Source organism: Triticum aestivum, chromosome 6B (genome assembly GCF_018294505.1).
Source record: "Triticum aestivum cultivar Chinese Spring chromosome 6B, IWGSC CS RefSeq v2.1, whole genome shotgun sequence".
In the NCBI taxonomy this organism is placed as follows: Eukaryota; Viridiplantae; Streptophyta; class Magnoliopsida; order Poales; family Poaceae; genus Triticum; species Triticum aestivum.
In genome coordinates this window covers 223,246,693-223,259,096 of record NC_057810.1, presented here as the reverse complement: position 1 = coordinate 223,259,096, position 12,404 = coordinate 223,246,693, and the positions used below count along the sequence as shown (strand labels likewise).

The following is a 12,404-nucleotide window of genomic DNA, read 5'->3' as shown; positions in this document are numbered from 1 at the left end:
CCATCTAGATGAAACATTAAACAAAACATGACCCAAGATTTAGAGTTAATACCACAATTGGTACACAAACTTGCAGTGGTGGGAACAGAATCATACAAAAACTAAAAAAACCCACAAAAATGGTCCTTCAACTTACCTAACAGAACATTTTAGTGCATTTCCGTCAATTCTGTCGGTGTACCATCTCCCGCCGTTATAACCCGCGTTTGTGGTGCGCCAGGGTGGAAACATGCCCACTTCTCAATGTCACATAGAAAGAAACACAAAATTAAAAGACCTCTGCTGTGGGTCGGTCGAACCGCGGCGCTCGGGCTTAAGAACTCGTCTCCTGACCACTCCAACAGGCTTGATTTGTTGCTGCATATGGTGTTAAATACTCTCTTCGTTTCATAATGTAGCGCATATAGATTTTCTACAAAGTCAGACTTTATAAACTTTGACCAAGTTTATAGAAAAAACTATTTATATCTACAATACCAAATGTATATAATATGAAAGTATGTCTTGTGATATATCTAAGCACATGTATTTGGTATTCTAGATGTATATGATTTTCTCTACAAACATGGTCAAAGTTCATACAGTTTGACTTTTAGAAAAAATTATATGCGCTACATTGTGAAACGGATGAAGTAGTTTATATTATTGTAGCCGCGGTCGGCGTGTACATGAATCTACTTCCTCTGACGTGACTTTACTATCATGCTCCCTTCGGGATATTAATCATGTAGCACCGCAATACAATGGTGTGTTAATTAATACAAAGTGTAGGTCTTGTCAAACTTGCTGCTGTTAGGGCTTCTCCAATGGCAGATCTGTAAATTTTCTCCCACATCCATTCACAGACAGCGGAGCAGTTCGCAAACACGGATGCGGGAGATGACCATCCAACTGTAGCCGTATACATTTGAAACACATGAATTAACATGACGAAAATCGTGCAAATACGAAGGATTTCATTAAAATTCGAACATAGTTTACATAAAAAGTCGATATTTTCGGATGTTTAACTAAAAACTTTATAAAAAAACATCAACTCTATACCAGACAACAACCTCGTACACATGGCCGCCCTGTCCTGCCGAACCGCCGTCACCATCTGCTATTGACGCAAGGCTTTCGGAGGGATGTGGCAGCCTTGTCCGTCTGTCTCATGCTTCGCGGTTCGGAGTGCCGCCATGGCCAGTGCTGACGGCGTGGGTGGAGCACCGGCGGAGGCCTTGCCCTTGCCGGCGTCCGGAGTCTCGCCAAGAGACCGCTCCTCGCAGTACTTGGTGATCTCGCTGTCGAGGCGACGACGACGTCTGGCCTCCGTCTCCTTGGTGATGACGGAACGGTCAAGGGCCCATGCGGCGGCGAGGTCCGTGCCGTTGCGGACCCATTTCAGTGTCTCATCGGTCTTGGCGAACGAGGAGCGGCGGGCATCATTTGTCGGTCATACCGCTTCTGCTGACGCGCTGTCTGCTCCTGCGAGCTCTCCGGTCACTCTCCAGTTCAAGTTCGCGAAGATGGTGGTGCGAGCTGTCCTGTCAATGTGGTGGGATGGAGGTGCTAGGGGCAGTGTTGGTGGTGGCGTTCTTCGCAACAGTGAGAATGTTGCTTGATTGATCTATGTCATTTGAGCATCTTTTGCCTTGTTTTATCGCTCATTCATGAACCTAAACTTGATACCTTGTTTGTTGCGCATGATTTTGGATGTGATGAACTAGTATGATATCAACTAGTGATGTATATATATGATGATGAACTTGATAAATGTTTGCTTATTATTGTATTTGTGGGACAGCGAGGCCCCCGGCGCGGAATAGATCCCGCAAAACATTTGCAGGACGGGTTTACGAAAACTGTTCCGCCGAAGGGCTCACCATTCTATAAATAATTTTTGCAGGAGCCCTCAAACGATTTTTACTGCTCGGCCGTTTGCGGGATTTGCTAGAGATGCTCTTATGCCTCCTTAGCATTCTTAGTTGTAGAACCTTCACGCAATGAATTGTACAATTCTTTCTGCACAAAGGAAACTGAATGTGCTGAGAGAATGCGAACAGGTTGACAACATAGAAAAATCACCAGAACAACAATTGCTTAGTTGTATTGTGCATAAGAAAATAATTTATGTTAGTTTCACCTCCCTGTGCACAAGGCTTAGGGGTTGTTGACATTCCTTGCTAATTGAGTAATTGACTGCAAGGGAAATAAGTCAACAAGCAAAAAGATCAGTAGCTAATTGACGGGGATCCGCACGGCAGGACACGCACAACGGTCGCAGTCACTGTCAGCGTCTGTAAACTGGGGATGAATTGATATAAATGACGCAACTCCAAATGCACCAAGTAACTAGTTCAGTTTGAGTTGTTAGCAGCGATTTTTTTTTGCGGGAGGTCTCTGGTTCGAGTCCAGTTCCCATTTTAATTTTATGTTTCTTTCTCTGTGAAACTGACAAGTGGGCCCGTTTCCACCCGGCGTACCATAAACGCAGGTTATAGCGACGGGAGACGGTGCACCGGCAGAGTTGACGAAAATGGTCTAAAATGTTCTGTTAGGAGAGTTGAAGGACCACTTTTGTGGATTTGTGGAGTTTTTAAGTTTTTGTATGATTCTGTTCCCACCACTACAAGTTTCTGTACTAATTGTTATATTAACTCTAATGGGGCCTAAGATCTAGCCCTGACGAAAGCTTGACACGCCTTCCATGATACCGGTCAACATCTCTGGAACGAGATCTTATTCCAAGACACCGACGACGACATTGCCTCGTCACCACCTAGCTTGTGGCCAAAAGCTAGGGCGACCCAAACACAGTCAATCCCAAACTATGGACCCCCCATCTCGACGGTGGCAGAAGGCACCAAAAAACAAGGGGAACCGACAACAACAACACTTACAAACCCTAGCTGCACTTCTTTCTAGCTGTAGCAAACAAGAGAGGAAATTATCTCAAGTCATATTTATTATGGCGTTATAAAAGCCCATTTCTACTTGGAAGACAAATATTTTTTTAGGGGGCATGTTTGGTTCATAGTAAATTAGTAATCCTGCTTTAACAACAATATTCATTCATTTGGTTTTAAAAAAAATAGAGAAAAAGAAAAGTGAAGGGAAATTTCTTTTGATCCCACTTCTAAAGGAAAACTACAGAAAATTTTACAATCTGGATCTCTTCAAAATTCCTGGGTGCAAAGAGATTGATTGACAAATGACAATGAACAGCAAAGAGCACAGATTGTAAACCCAACAATCATGGTCGCATGTCGTATGCAAGTAAACCACAACTCAAAGGTTAACAAAAGAATAACCTTTTTCCGAAGCACATTGTCGAAAGTACATGGAATGGTACAGCCCAAACCAAGTTACTAACAAGACTAGTGTTGCATGGAAGCTCTCCAGGGGGGAAAAAGGGTGTGAACGCACGAGCAAAGAGCATCTGATTTAAAATTCTTGAATGGTCCTCTTTTGACTTTGACTGCACAGCATGAAGGGAGCAACATCTTCAGCTTCCCAGCCAGTTGCTTCGATGCCTACAGCGAAGCTGAACTCCCGCACGCTTACAGAGAAGGGGCATCTCCATTGTTGCAAGATCTGCTATTACATCAGTGACCACTACGCCTTAGTCTTTGCCAAAGTCTGCGCTGCAGTGGGCGCTGGATTCCAGCTTCTTGGCGTCATTCAGCTTCCTGACGGCCTGAGATGCACGAAATGTGAGTTTCAGTGCTTGTTAAGGTGCAGATGGTCCGTGGTCGGGTTTTAAGCGTGTACGACAGCGCACCTTCATGAAGTCCTCATGGACTACGTAGTCCCGCTCTGCGCGAATTGCAGACATGCCAGCTTCGGTGCAGACATTGCGAAGATCAGCCCCGTTGAATCCCTGAAGCCAGATGAGTTGAGAATCTGAGCAATGCAACAAGATTGTATGTGCGATAAGAACGTTAGCTAAGATATACTCACTTCAGCCAGTTTCACAACCGCTTCATAATCTATTTCTCCATGCTTGGCGATACCGGCTGCATGGATTTTAAGTACTTCTGTTCTTGATTGCTCGTTTGGTAGCGGGATCTCAATCTTTCTGTCGAGACGACCAGGGCGCAGGAGCGCAGGGTCAAGAACGTCAGGTCGGTTTGTTGCCATGATCATCTTGACCTGTTTAGGCAAAAATATCACAATCAAGAGGAATCCATACAGCGCCAAGAAGGAAAGAATTGTGCGCAATGTTAGAGAAGGGAGTCAAATAAAATGTTTGCAAATCAGCGGCCAGGAAATTCATACAAGCAATGAAGCAAAGATGAAAATAAATTTTAATCCACAGACTGGTATATTTTACCCACGCAAGTTAAGAGTGCATATCACACACACATTCAGGCAAGGAAATTACTTCAATCAAATCCATTGCCTTTGCATATATGGCATAAAGTTACCTAGACAGGAAAAAGACTTGATGATATAGACTTTACCTTGCCAAGCTCATCAAATCCATCTAACTGATTAAGAAGCTCCATCAGCGTCCGCTGGATCTCACGGTCAGCACTGGTTCCCTCACTAAATCTTCTCCCACCAATTGCATCGATTTCATCCATGAAGATAATGCACGGCTAGAAATAACAATTTGAACAGACGGAAACAAAATTTGTGAGCATTGCAAACAAACTAAATGGCGATATATGTCAAAAGATCACAAAAATGCATTTATATTGTCTCTAACAGGAGCTCAAACGTGAAGGTATAAAGTTTGATTTCTTCTTCTCTTGCAAAACTGGTATTGAGATCTACTCCCTCTGTTCCTAAATATATGACTCTTTGGTAGTTCAATTAACTTAAAATTCGATAGTGTGTGGACAGGAACATAATTAGATGACACATCTGGGTCAAAGGAACTATTAAAGTCAGCTTGCATCTCTGCAAACAACAGTGGATGCATGATCATTTGCCACTATGCGTGTCTTACAGATAAGGGAATTAAGTTTAAGACCAACTAGCTTTGCAAAAAGGAAGGAAGAGCAAGACTTACTTGGTGATCGCGTGCATAGCCGAACATCTCTCTGATTAAACGAGCACTTTCTCCGATATATTTGTCAATTATAGCACTTGACACAATCTGGTTTTTAGACAATATGTCACTGTAATGTAATACTCATGGAAAGAAAATACCAAGTGAAAACCCCACCTTCAAAAAGTTAGCATCGATATTACTGGCAATAGCCCTCGCTAATAATGTCTTCCCAGTTCCTGGTGGGCCATAGAGTAGAACACCCTGGAAAAAGTAAAGCAAGCATACACTGACTCCCAAAATCACAACATGTGTATCTTTACCTCTTCAACTTATATAGGAAAGTGGATCATAAACAAAAAAAATTGTGCTAAATTTACCTTGGGAGGTTTAATTCCAACCCTGAGAAACAATTCAGGGTTCATTAAAGGCAGCTCAATTGATTCCCTGAGTTCCCTGATTTGATCAGACAAGCCACCTACAGCCGAGTAACTGACATTGCCTGGATCTTCGTGTAGCATGTTATACACCACAGGATCCACCTAAAGAAACAACAAGTTCAGTTTCGTACCACATCGCCGGAAGCCAATTTTAAATATAACAAAAGGATCATAAAATAAAACAATTACTAAATAATGCACCAACAAAAGGAGTAAGAAGCTGATCAGCATTACTAAATCATACCTCCCTTGGCAGAGTGCGCATGATTGTCAAAGTTGTCATGTCCAGCACAACACGAGTTCCAGAAGTTAACTTTTCCTTGTCCACTTTACTCCGGCAACCGACGACATATCTTGGACCACTGCTAGCCTTAACAATAACTTCAACAAATAGGTATTTCAGCTTTAAGTTGTTACTAATAAAGAAAAGCAAAATTTACACGTGGCAGTTTCATGTGAATACGCAAAATAAAACTGATCAACTTGGTTCTCTTATAGTGTGGCAAGCAAAGCAGAGACTATGGAGGCCCTGTCCAGTGAAGGCCTTTGTGAGTTTGCACACTTCAAAAACATTCCTTTGAAGTTCATAGTAAGTACTCCCTCTGTAAAGAAATATAAGTGATCTAAACAATCTTATATTTCTTTACAGAGGGAGTACTTGTTATTTCATGTACACAGTACACATGCCAAAATTCGTGACAATATATCATCTTGTGCTAAACGTGTGATATAACTTCTTATCTTCTCTTTAGTTGCACAAGATCATATATTTTGTGACTTTTCATACATGTACTGAACCATGATTTCTTGGGGAGCTTTTGTAAGTGTACAAATCCTCATACAAGAGGACCATCTATACTTAACTTTTCAGGGCAAGTGTCCGTTCAAAATATATGTACCAAGTATATATATAAAGAGAGAGAGAGAGAGAGAGAGAGAGAGAGAGAGAGAGAGAGAGAGGCTCTTTACTTACATCGTTCATTATCAAGAGGACGAAGGACCTCTCCTATTATTTGTCCAACACTTTGCAGTGACTTCAAGTCATCTTCAGTCTTTGCGAAATCTTTCCTAGCAATTTTAAGGTTTTCCCTCACTGCATGGAGATGTGCCATGTGTCAACTGAAAGTTCATACTAAGAAGGATCACAATATTTTCTTATAATACAGGTGCACGTGTACTGTACAAATATCGCTCAGTACACATAACCAACTAAAAACTTTATGGAGCTGCTCGCAGACCATCAAGGGTTGTAAAGTAAGCTGAACTTGTGAAACTGCCTGAGTCCCAACACCAAAACAGTTCTGCTAATTGCCCCTGTTAGCTGAATCTTTTGTAAATCTCAATCGCCTAGAAGTACACACCACTTTGCCTAAACTTGCAGTAACGGACACACACTCTTTTTAACAGTAGAGATGTAAAATGCAATTTTTAGTCTGGATGTTATGCATGGAATGAGATGGGGATGAGAATGGGTGGATATCCAAAGGCTTGGAAAAGTGATTGACCTTAGAAAATTTCAGATCACTTATGAACAGGCATCCCATACTCCATACCCATACGGAAATGTGCCGACATAAATCTGTAGAGTCCACAAAATAGCACTTTGAACCAGAATTGACACCTAAATAACAACGCGGCAATGTGATCCAGAATTGCCGGCAATGTGACATTTTTTGGGGGTATAAAGACTTATTTCTAAAATAGCGGAAGAACGAACTTCGCAAATCTACTGAAGGGCCACCAATTATTCCACATCAAGCAATCAGGGAAGCGCAAAAAATGTTAAGTTTTCTAAGGAGTCGACCACCACGACAAAAACAAAACCCTAAGTCTCTCACATCGCACTCGCTGGCAAAACTTCAGATCCACATCAAGCAATCAGCGTCCAAACCAGCAGTGGCGGAGGCAAGGGGGGACGAGCAGGGGCCAGGCCCCCCCCCAACCGAGCGATAGTTTAGGAACAAGTATACGTAATTAGCGACAAAATCGCACGTACGGGCATACTTGGCCCCCCCTATCTCGTGTATCTTGGAAGGAGAAAAAAGAAGCCCATGGAAAAAGCCCACCGGCGGCCTAATTGGCAAACTTGGAGCTGCGTTCTCCCGTACGTGAAGCGTGAAGCGTGATTAGCGTGTACGTGGGTGAGATTAGGTGCCGCTGCCGCCGTCGTGTGGCTTCGCTGTCCTTTGCCGCCCGCTGCCTTTGATCTGATCCCCTGCTCGCTGTTCATGGTCTGATTAGTACGGCGAGTCGGCGACGCAGCCTACTTCTCCTGCCACAGCCAACGAACTAGCCAAGGTTAACACATCACACTCTATACTAATTTTTCTCTGTTCTCATCTTGTACCAGTGTTGATAGTATAAATCAGATTTTAGTTGCTTTGCTGCGAGATTTGAGATGCTATACAAATTATCATGGAAACCATCGTGTAAGAGTTCCTATCTGCGATGGAAAATTCTCCTATGTCGATCATAGAGTCATAGACTATATAGCTAATTCTGAGATTGCAATTCAGTAGCTACGAAGAGAGAAATGTTGCCAAACACCGTTAAAGATTAATATGTTTTCTAGACAGTTCCTTTGAGTTCTCAACCTATTGAAATTGTGAATGAGGATAATGTCCAAGTTCTCAAACTTGTTCTATATAATTACTTTTGTGCTGGATTTTTTTTTGTCTACTTAGCTTGGCCCCCCCTATACCTAAATCCTGGCTCCGCCCCTGCAAACCAGCAGATTTAAAGCCGGGAAACAACATCTACTCTGCACCGACAGCGCAGGCCAAGGCCGGCCCTATACCGGCAACGCCCAATCTAGCACTAGAACGCATCTAGATTTCGAGCGGAGTGAGGAAGGAAGCTGGGCGCGTTACCAGTGCCGACGCGCGATTCAAGCTCCCTGCAGTTGAGCAGTTTCTTGCGGTAGTCGGATTTGGCCGTGCGGCGACGGGCGGCGGCGGCGTCCTCTCCGTCGGCCATCGCCGCTGCGATCTGTCCCTCGACTTTGCTTCTGTCGCAAGAAGGGAATGAGTTCCAACTGTTTGGTTTTTTGCCTAAAAATATAAACTTAAGCACGGAATAGCTTTCTTGTAACCGAATACGTAAATTGTGGATGTTAGGTTGTTTTGAAGGTGGAATTTCGCAATAGTACTTCCTCCGACTCAAAATAATTGACGTTGACGTAGTCCAATTTATTTTACACATACATTCATAGACACGTATACATAATCATCTTTATGAATGCACACACATATACGCTCTATACTTATAAGCACCTCTGAAAGGCTAAGTGGTTTTTGGGATAAACATAATTAGCCATGGGTTTATAGACAATTAGTTATTAGAAAAAACAGTTTTGCTAGTAGTAGTTTTGTGAATAATCATTATAAAAAATAATGTTTGGGATTAGAAAAGTATAAAGTTGGACTTTCGATTTACTTGTTGGGATAACAATCCATGCCCCCCTCTCCGTGAGTTGTGAAAGTATGATGGCGTAAAAAAAAGTGTAGAGAGTGATGAAGTTAGTTAGGATCCAATATTGCAAAATCGTGCTTTTTTGGAACAATAACAAAGAGTAGTTTTTCTATAAACGTGAAATTCTGAGTTTTTTTTGTGAAATTCTAAGTTTCCTAGAAACAAGTTCTTCACATGCGCGGATTAGTTAGAATAACTTCATTTGGTTAGATACCTTTTCTAGTTTATAGGACTTGCATTTTGTATACACTATTTATCCAACAACCCCCAAGGGTCAGTTCTTTTGTGATTTATAGTTGGTTGTAGAAATAAGCTGCCCCATCTCAGCTTATTCTAGAAGCCCAACCTAAAATTTTATTTAGAAGCCCATGAATTAAGGGTTAACTAGTACTACCTTGGTCCTGGTTTATTTGTATCTTTTGTAATCTGTGCCAAATTTGACCAAAGATTTAACTAATAAAATGTTAATGCATGTCAACAAAAGTTATACCTTGGATTCGTATTTAAACATAGTTTTCAATGATATAATTTTTGTGACATGCATGAAGATTTTATTTGTTAAATTTATGGTCAAAATTTGACGTTGAATACAATAAGAATCAATAAACAAGGATGGGGGTAGTAGGCTTTAAAAAAATACAAAGACGTATAATTTCATCTATCCCCGAACCTAAGAGCATCTCCAACAGGCGCCGAACGCGCCGCGCGCTAAAAACTGATTTGGCGCGCGCCCATCGCCTGGTTTGGCGCGGCGCGCAACGTTTGCTCCAGCAGCCGCGCTGTAAAGCCGCGCGCGCAGCTCCAGCAGGCACGGTAAAAATGCAGCGCGCGCGCTCATTCTAAACATTTTTTTGCATAGATAAAAAACGATACAAGATATAGTTCGACATACATAGATAGATAGTTCGACATACACAGATAGATAAATACTACTACGACATAGATAGATAGATAGAAACTACTACGACATACAGTGATAGAAACTACTCCAAGTCGCTACCATCATCACCATCATCATCCTCGTCGGTGTCGTCCGAGGTTGAGAGCCATATGTCGTCCCAACGTTCATCGTTGGCCGTGAAGAACGACCTCCCACCTGCTGAAACTATGTCGCACTGCTCGTTCGCCAATGCCTTCCGCTGACGCCGGTCAGCCCGCTCCGCGCGGCGCCTTGCCGTCCTCTCCGCCCAGTAGGCATGCTCGTCGGCGACATCCTCCGGGTGGCGACGGCGCCACTCCGCCATGGCTCGCTCGTCCTCCTCGGCGACGAGGAGGCGGCGCTGCCGCCGAGCATGGTCGGCACGGTCCATGTCGGTGATGAGACGCGGCGGAGGGGCGACACGCTGCGCCTGCTCGCGCGTGAAGACATCCCGGAAGTTCATCTGCGACCGGGGCCTGTCCAAGCGCCACGCCGCCGCGTCATACGCGCGGGCCGCCTCCTGCGCGCTCCAGAATGTCTCAGGCCGAGCCGGACGTCGCCGAACCGTATCTCGGCGGAGTACCAGCCGTTGGGGCGCTCGCGAACGCCGCGATAGCCCGAAGCACCCCGGCGGTGCGGCGGCATGGTGGCGTGATGGTGGCGCCGAAAGCTGCGAAGCGGCGAGGCGGCGAGGCGGCGAGGGGAGGGCGCGTGGCTGTGTGTTGTGCGTGTGGCGAGCGCGGCAATTTATAGGCGCGCGGTAAGTGGCGCGCCAAATCTACCGCGCTGCGTGCCGCTTTCTCCCACGCGGTAAGTTCCCGCCACCGCTGGAGCGCGCGGAATCAGCCGGCGCGCGCTAAAACTAAACTTTACCGCGCGGGCGCGCCTTTTGTCGCGCCTGTTGGAGATGCTCTAACCACGCAATAGTGTGAGGTGTGCTCCACCCATAAGCAGCAAGGCCATGGTTGATCTTACTTTGCGAGGGACTTTTTTTTAGAAAAGGATGATGACCCCGGCCTCTGTATTTGGGAGATGCATACGGCCACTTTATTAATTATTCTCGAGGACCTTACAAAGTATTACAACAATATGTCTGAATCCGCCATCTTGGCAACATATGCCACTGCTCCTATTCATATGATGAAGGGGTGCTACCTGGGCCAAATACCCGGACCACTCACCTAAGCCTATCATCAAAAACCAGAAGCCCCAGCCGAGCCACATACCCAGTCTGGGGCATAAACTGGTCTGACACACTCACATGTGTCATCACCGCCATCTTCCACAGGTCCGTCTTCAGAGTATATATTGAGGCTTCTACCTTGTCAGGCCACTCTGCCATCGACGCCACCTGTTGGAAATATGCCCTAGAGGCAATAATAAAATGGTTATTATTATATTTCCTTGTTCATGATAATTTTTTATTATCCATGCTAGAATTGTATTGATAGGAAACTCAGATACATGTGTGGATACATAGACAACACCATGTCCCTAGTAAGCCTCTAGTTGACTAGCTCATTTATCAATAGATGGTCACGGTTTCCTGACCATGGACATTGGATGTCATTGATAACGGGATCACATCATTGGGAGAATGATGTGATGGACAAGACCCAATCCTAAGCATAGCACAAGATCGTGTAGTTCGTTTGCTAGAGCTTTTCCAATGTCAAGTATCATTTCCTTAGACCATGAGATCGTGTAACTCCCGGATGCTGTAGGAGTGCTTTGGGTGTACCAAACGTCACAACGTAACTGGGTGGCTATAAAGGTGCACTACAGGTATCTCCGAAAGTGTCTGTTGGGTTGGCACGAATCGAGACTGGGATTTGCCACTCCGTGTGATGGAGAGGTATCTCTGCGCCCACTCGGTAGGACATCATCATAATGTGCACAATGTGATCAAAGTAGTTGATCACGGGATGATGTGTTACGGAACGAGTAAAGAGACTTGCCGGTAACGAGATTGAACAAGGTATCGGGATACCGACGATCGAACCTCGGCCAAGTACTATACCGGTAGACAAAGGGAATCGTATACGGGATTGATTGAATCCTTGACAACGTGGTTCAGCCGATGAGATCATCGTGGAACATGTGGGAGCCAAAATGGGTATCCAGATCCCGCTGTTGGTTATTGGCCGGAGAGTTGTCTCGGTCATGTCTACATGGTTCCCGAACCCGTAGGGTCTACACACTTAAGGTTCGATGACGCTAGGGTTACAAGGGAATGTAGTATGTGGTTACCGAATGTTGTTCGGAGTCCCGGATGAGATCCCGGACGTCAGAGGAGTTCCGTAATGGTAAAGATTTATATATGGGAAGTCCTGTTTTGGTCACCGGAAAAGTTTTGGGTGCTATCGGTAACGTACTGGGACCACCGGAAGGGTCCCGGGGGTCCACCAGGTGGGGCCACCGGCCCCAGAGGGCTGTGTGGGCCAAGTGTGGGAGGGGACCAGCCCCTAGGTGGGCTGGGGCGCCCCCCACCAAGGCCCAAGGCGCCTCAAGAGAAGAGGGGGGCAAAACCCTAGGGCAGATGGGCCCTAAGGCCCACCCCAGGTGCGCCTCCCCCTCTCCCCTTTTGGCCGCCACC

General features: G+C 44.9%; 1 protein-coding gene across 1 annotated transcript; it reads right to left on the bottom strand.

Annotated features, from left to right (window-relative positions):
• Window positions 1-3,155: 3,155 nt before the first annotated feature.
• On the bottom strand, window positions 3,156-8,491 carry LOC123136671 (26S proteasome regulatory subunit S10B homolog B). The gene is made up of 10 exons (XM_044556136.1): window positions 8,289-8,491; window positions 6,392-6,511; window positions 5,663-5,799; window positions 5,359-5,520; window positions 5,156-5,242; window positions 5,000-5,086; window positions 4,446-4,583; window positions 3,943-4,134; window positions 3,764-3,862; window positions 3,156-3,679 (listed from the first exon to the last, which is right to left on the bottom strand). The coding sequence occupies exons 1-10, from the start codon at window positions 8,392-8,394 to the stop codon at window positions 3,605-3,607; spliced, it is 1,203 nt and encodes a 400-aa protein (XP_044412071.1). The 5' UTR covers window positions 8,395-8,491; the 3' UTR covers window positions 3,156-3,604.
• Between the last annotated feature and the right edge of the window lie 3,913 nt (window positions 8,492-12,404).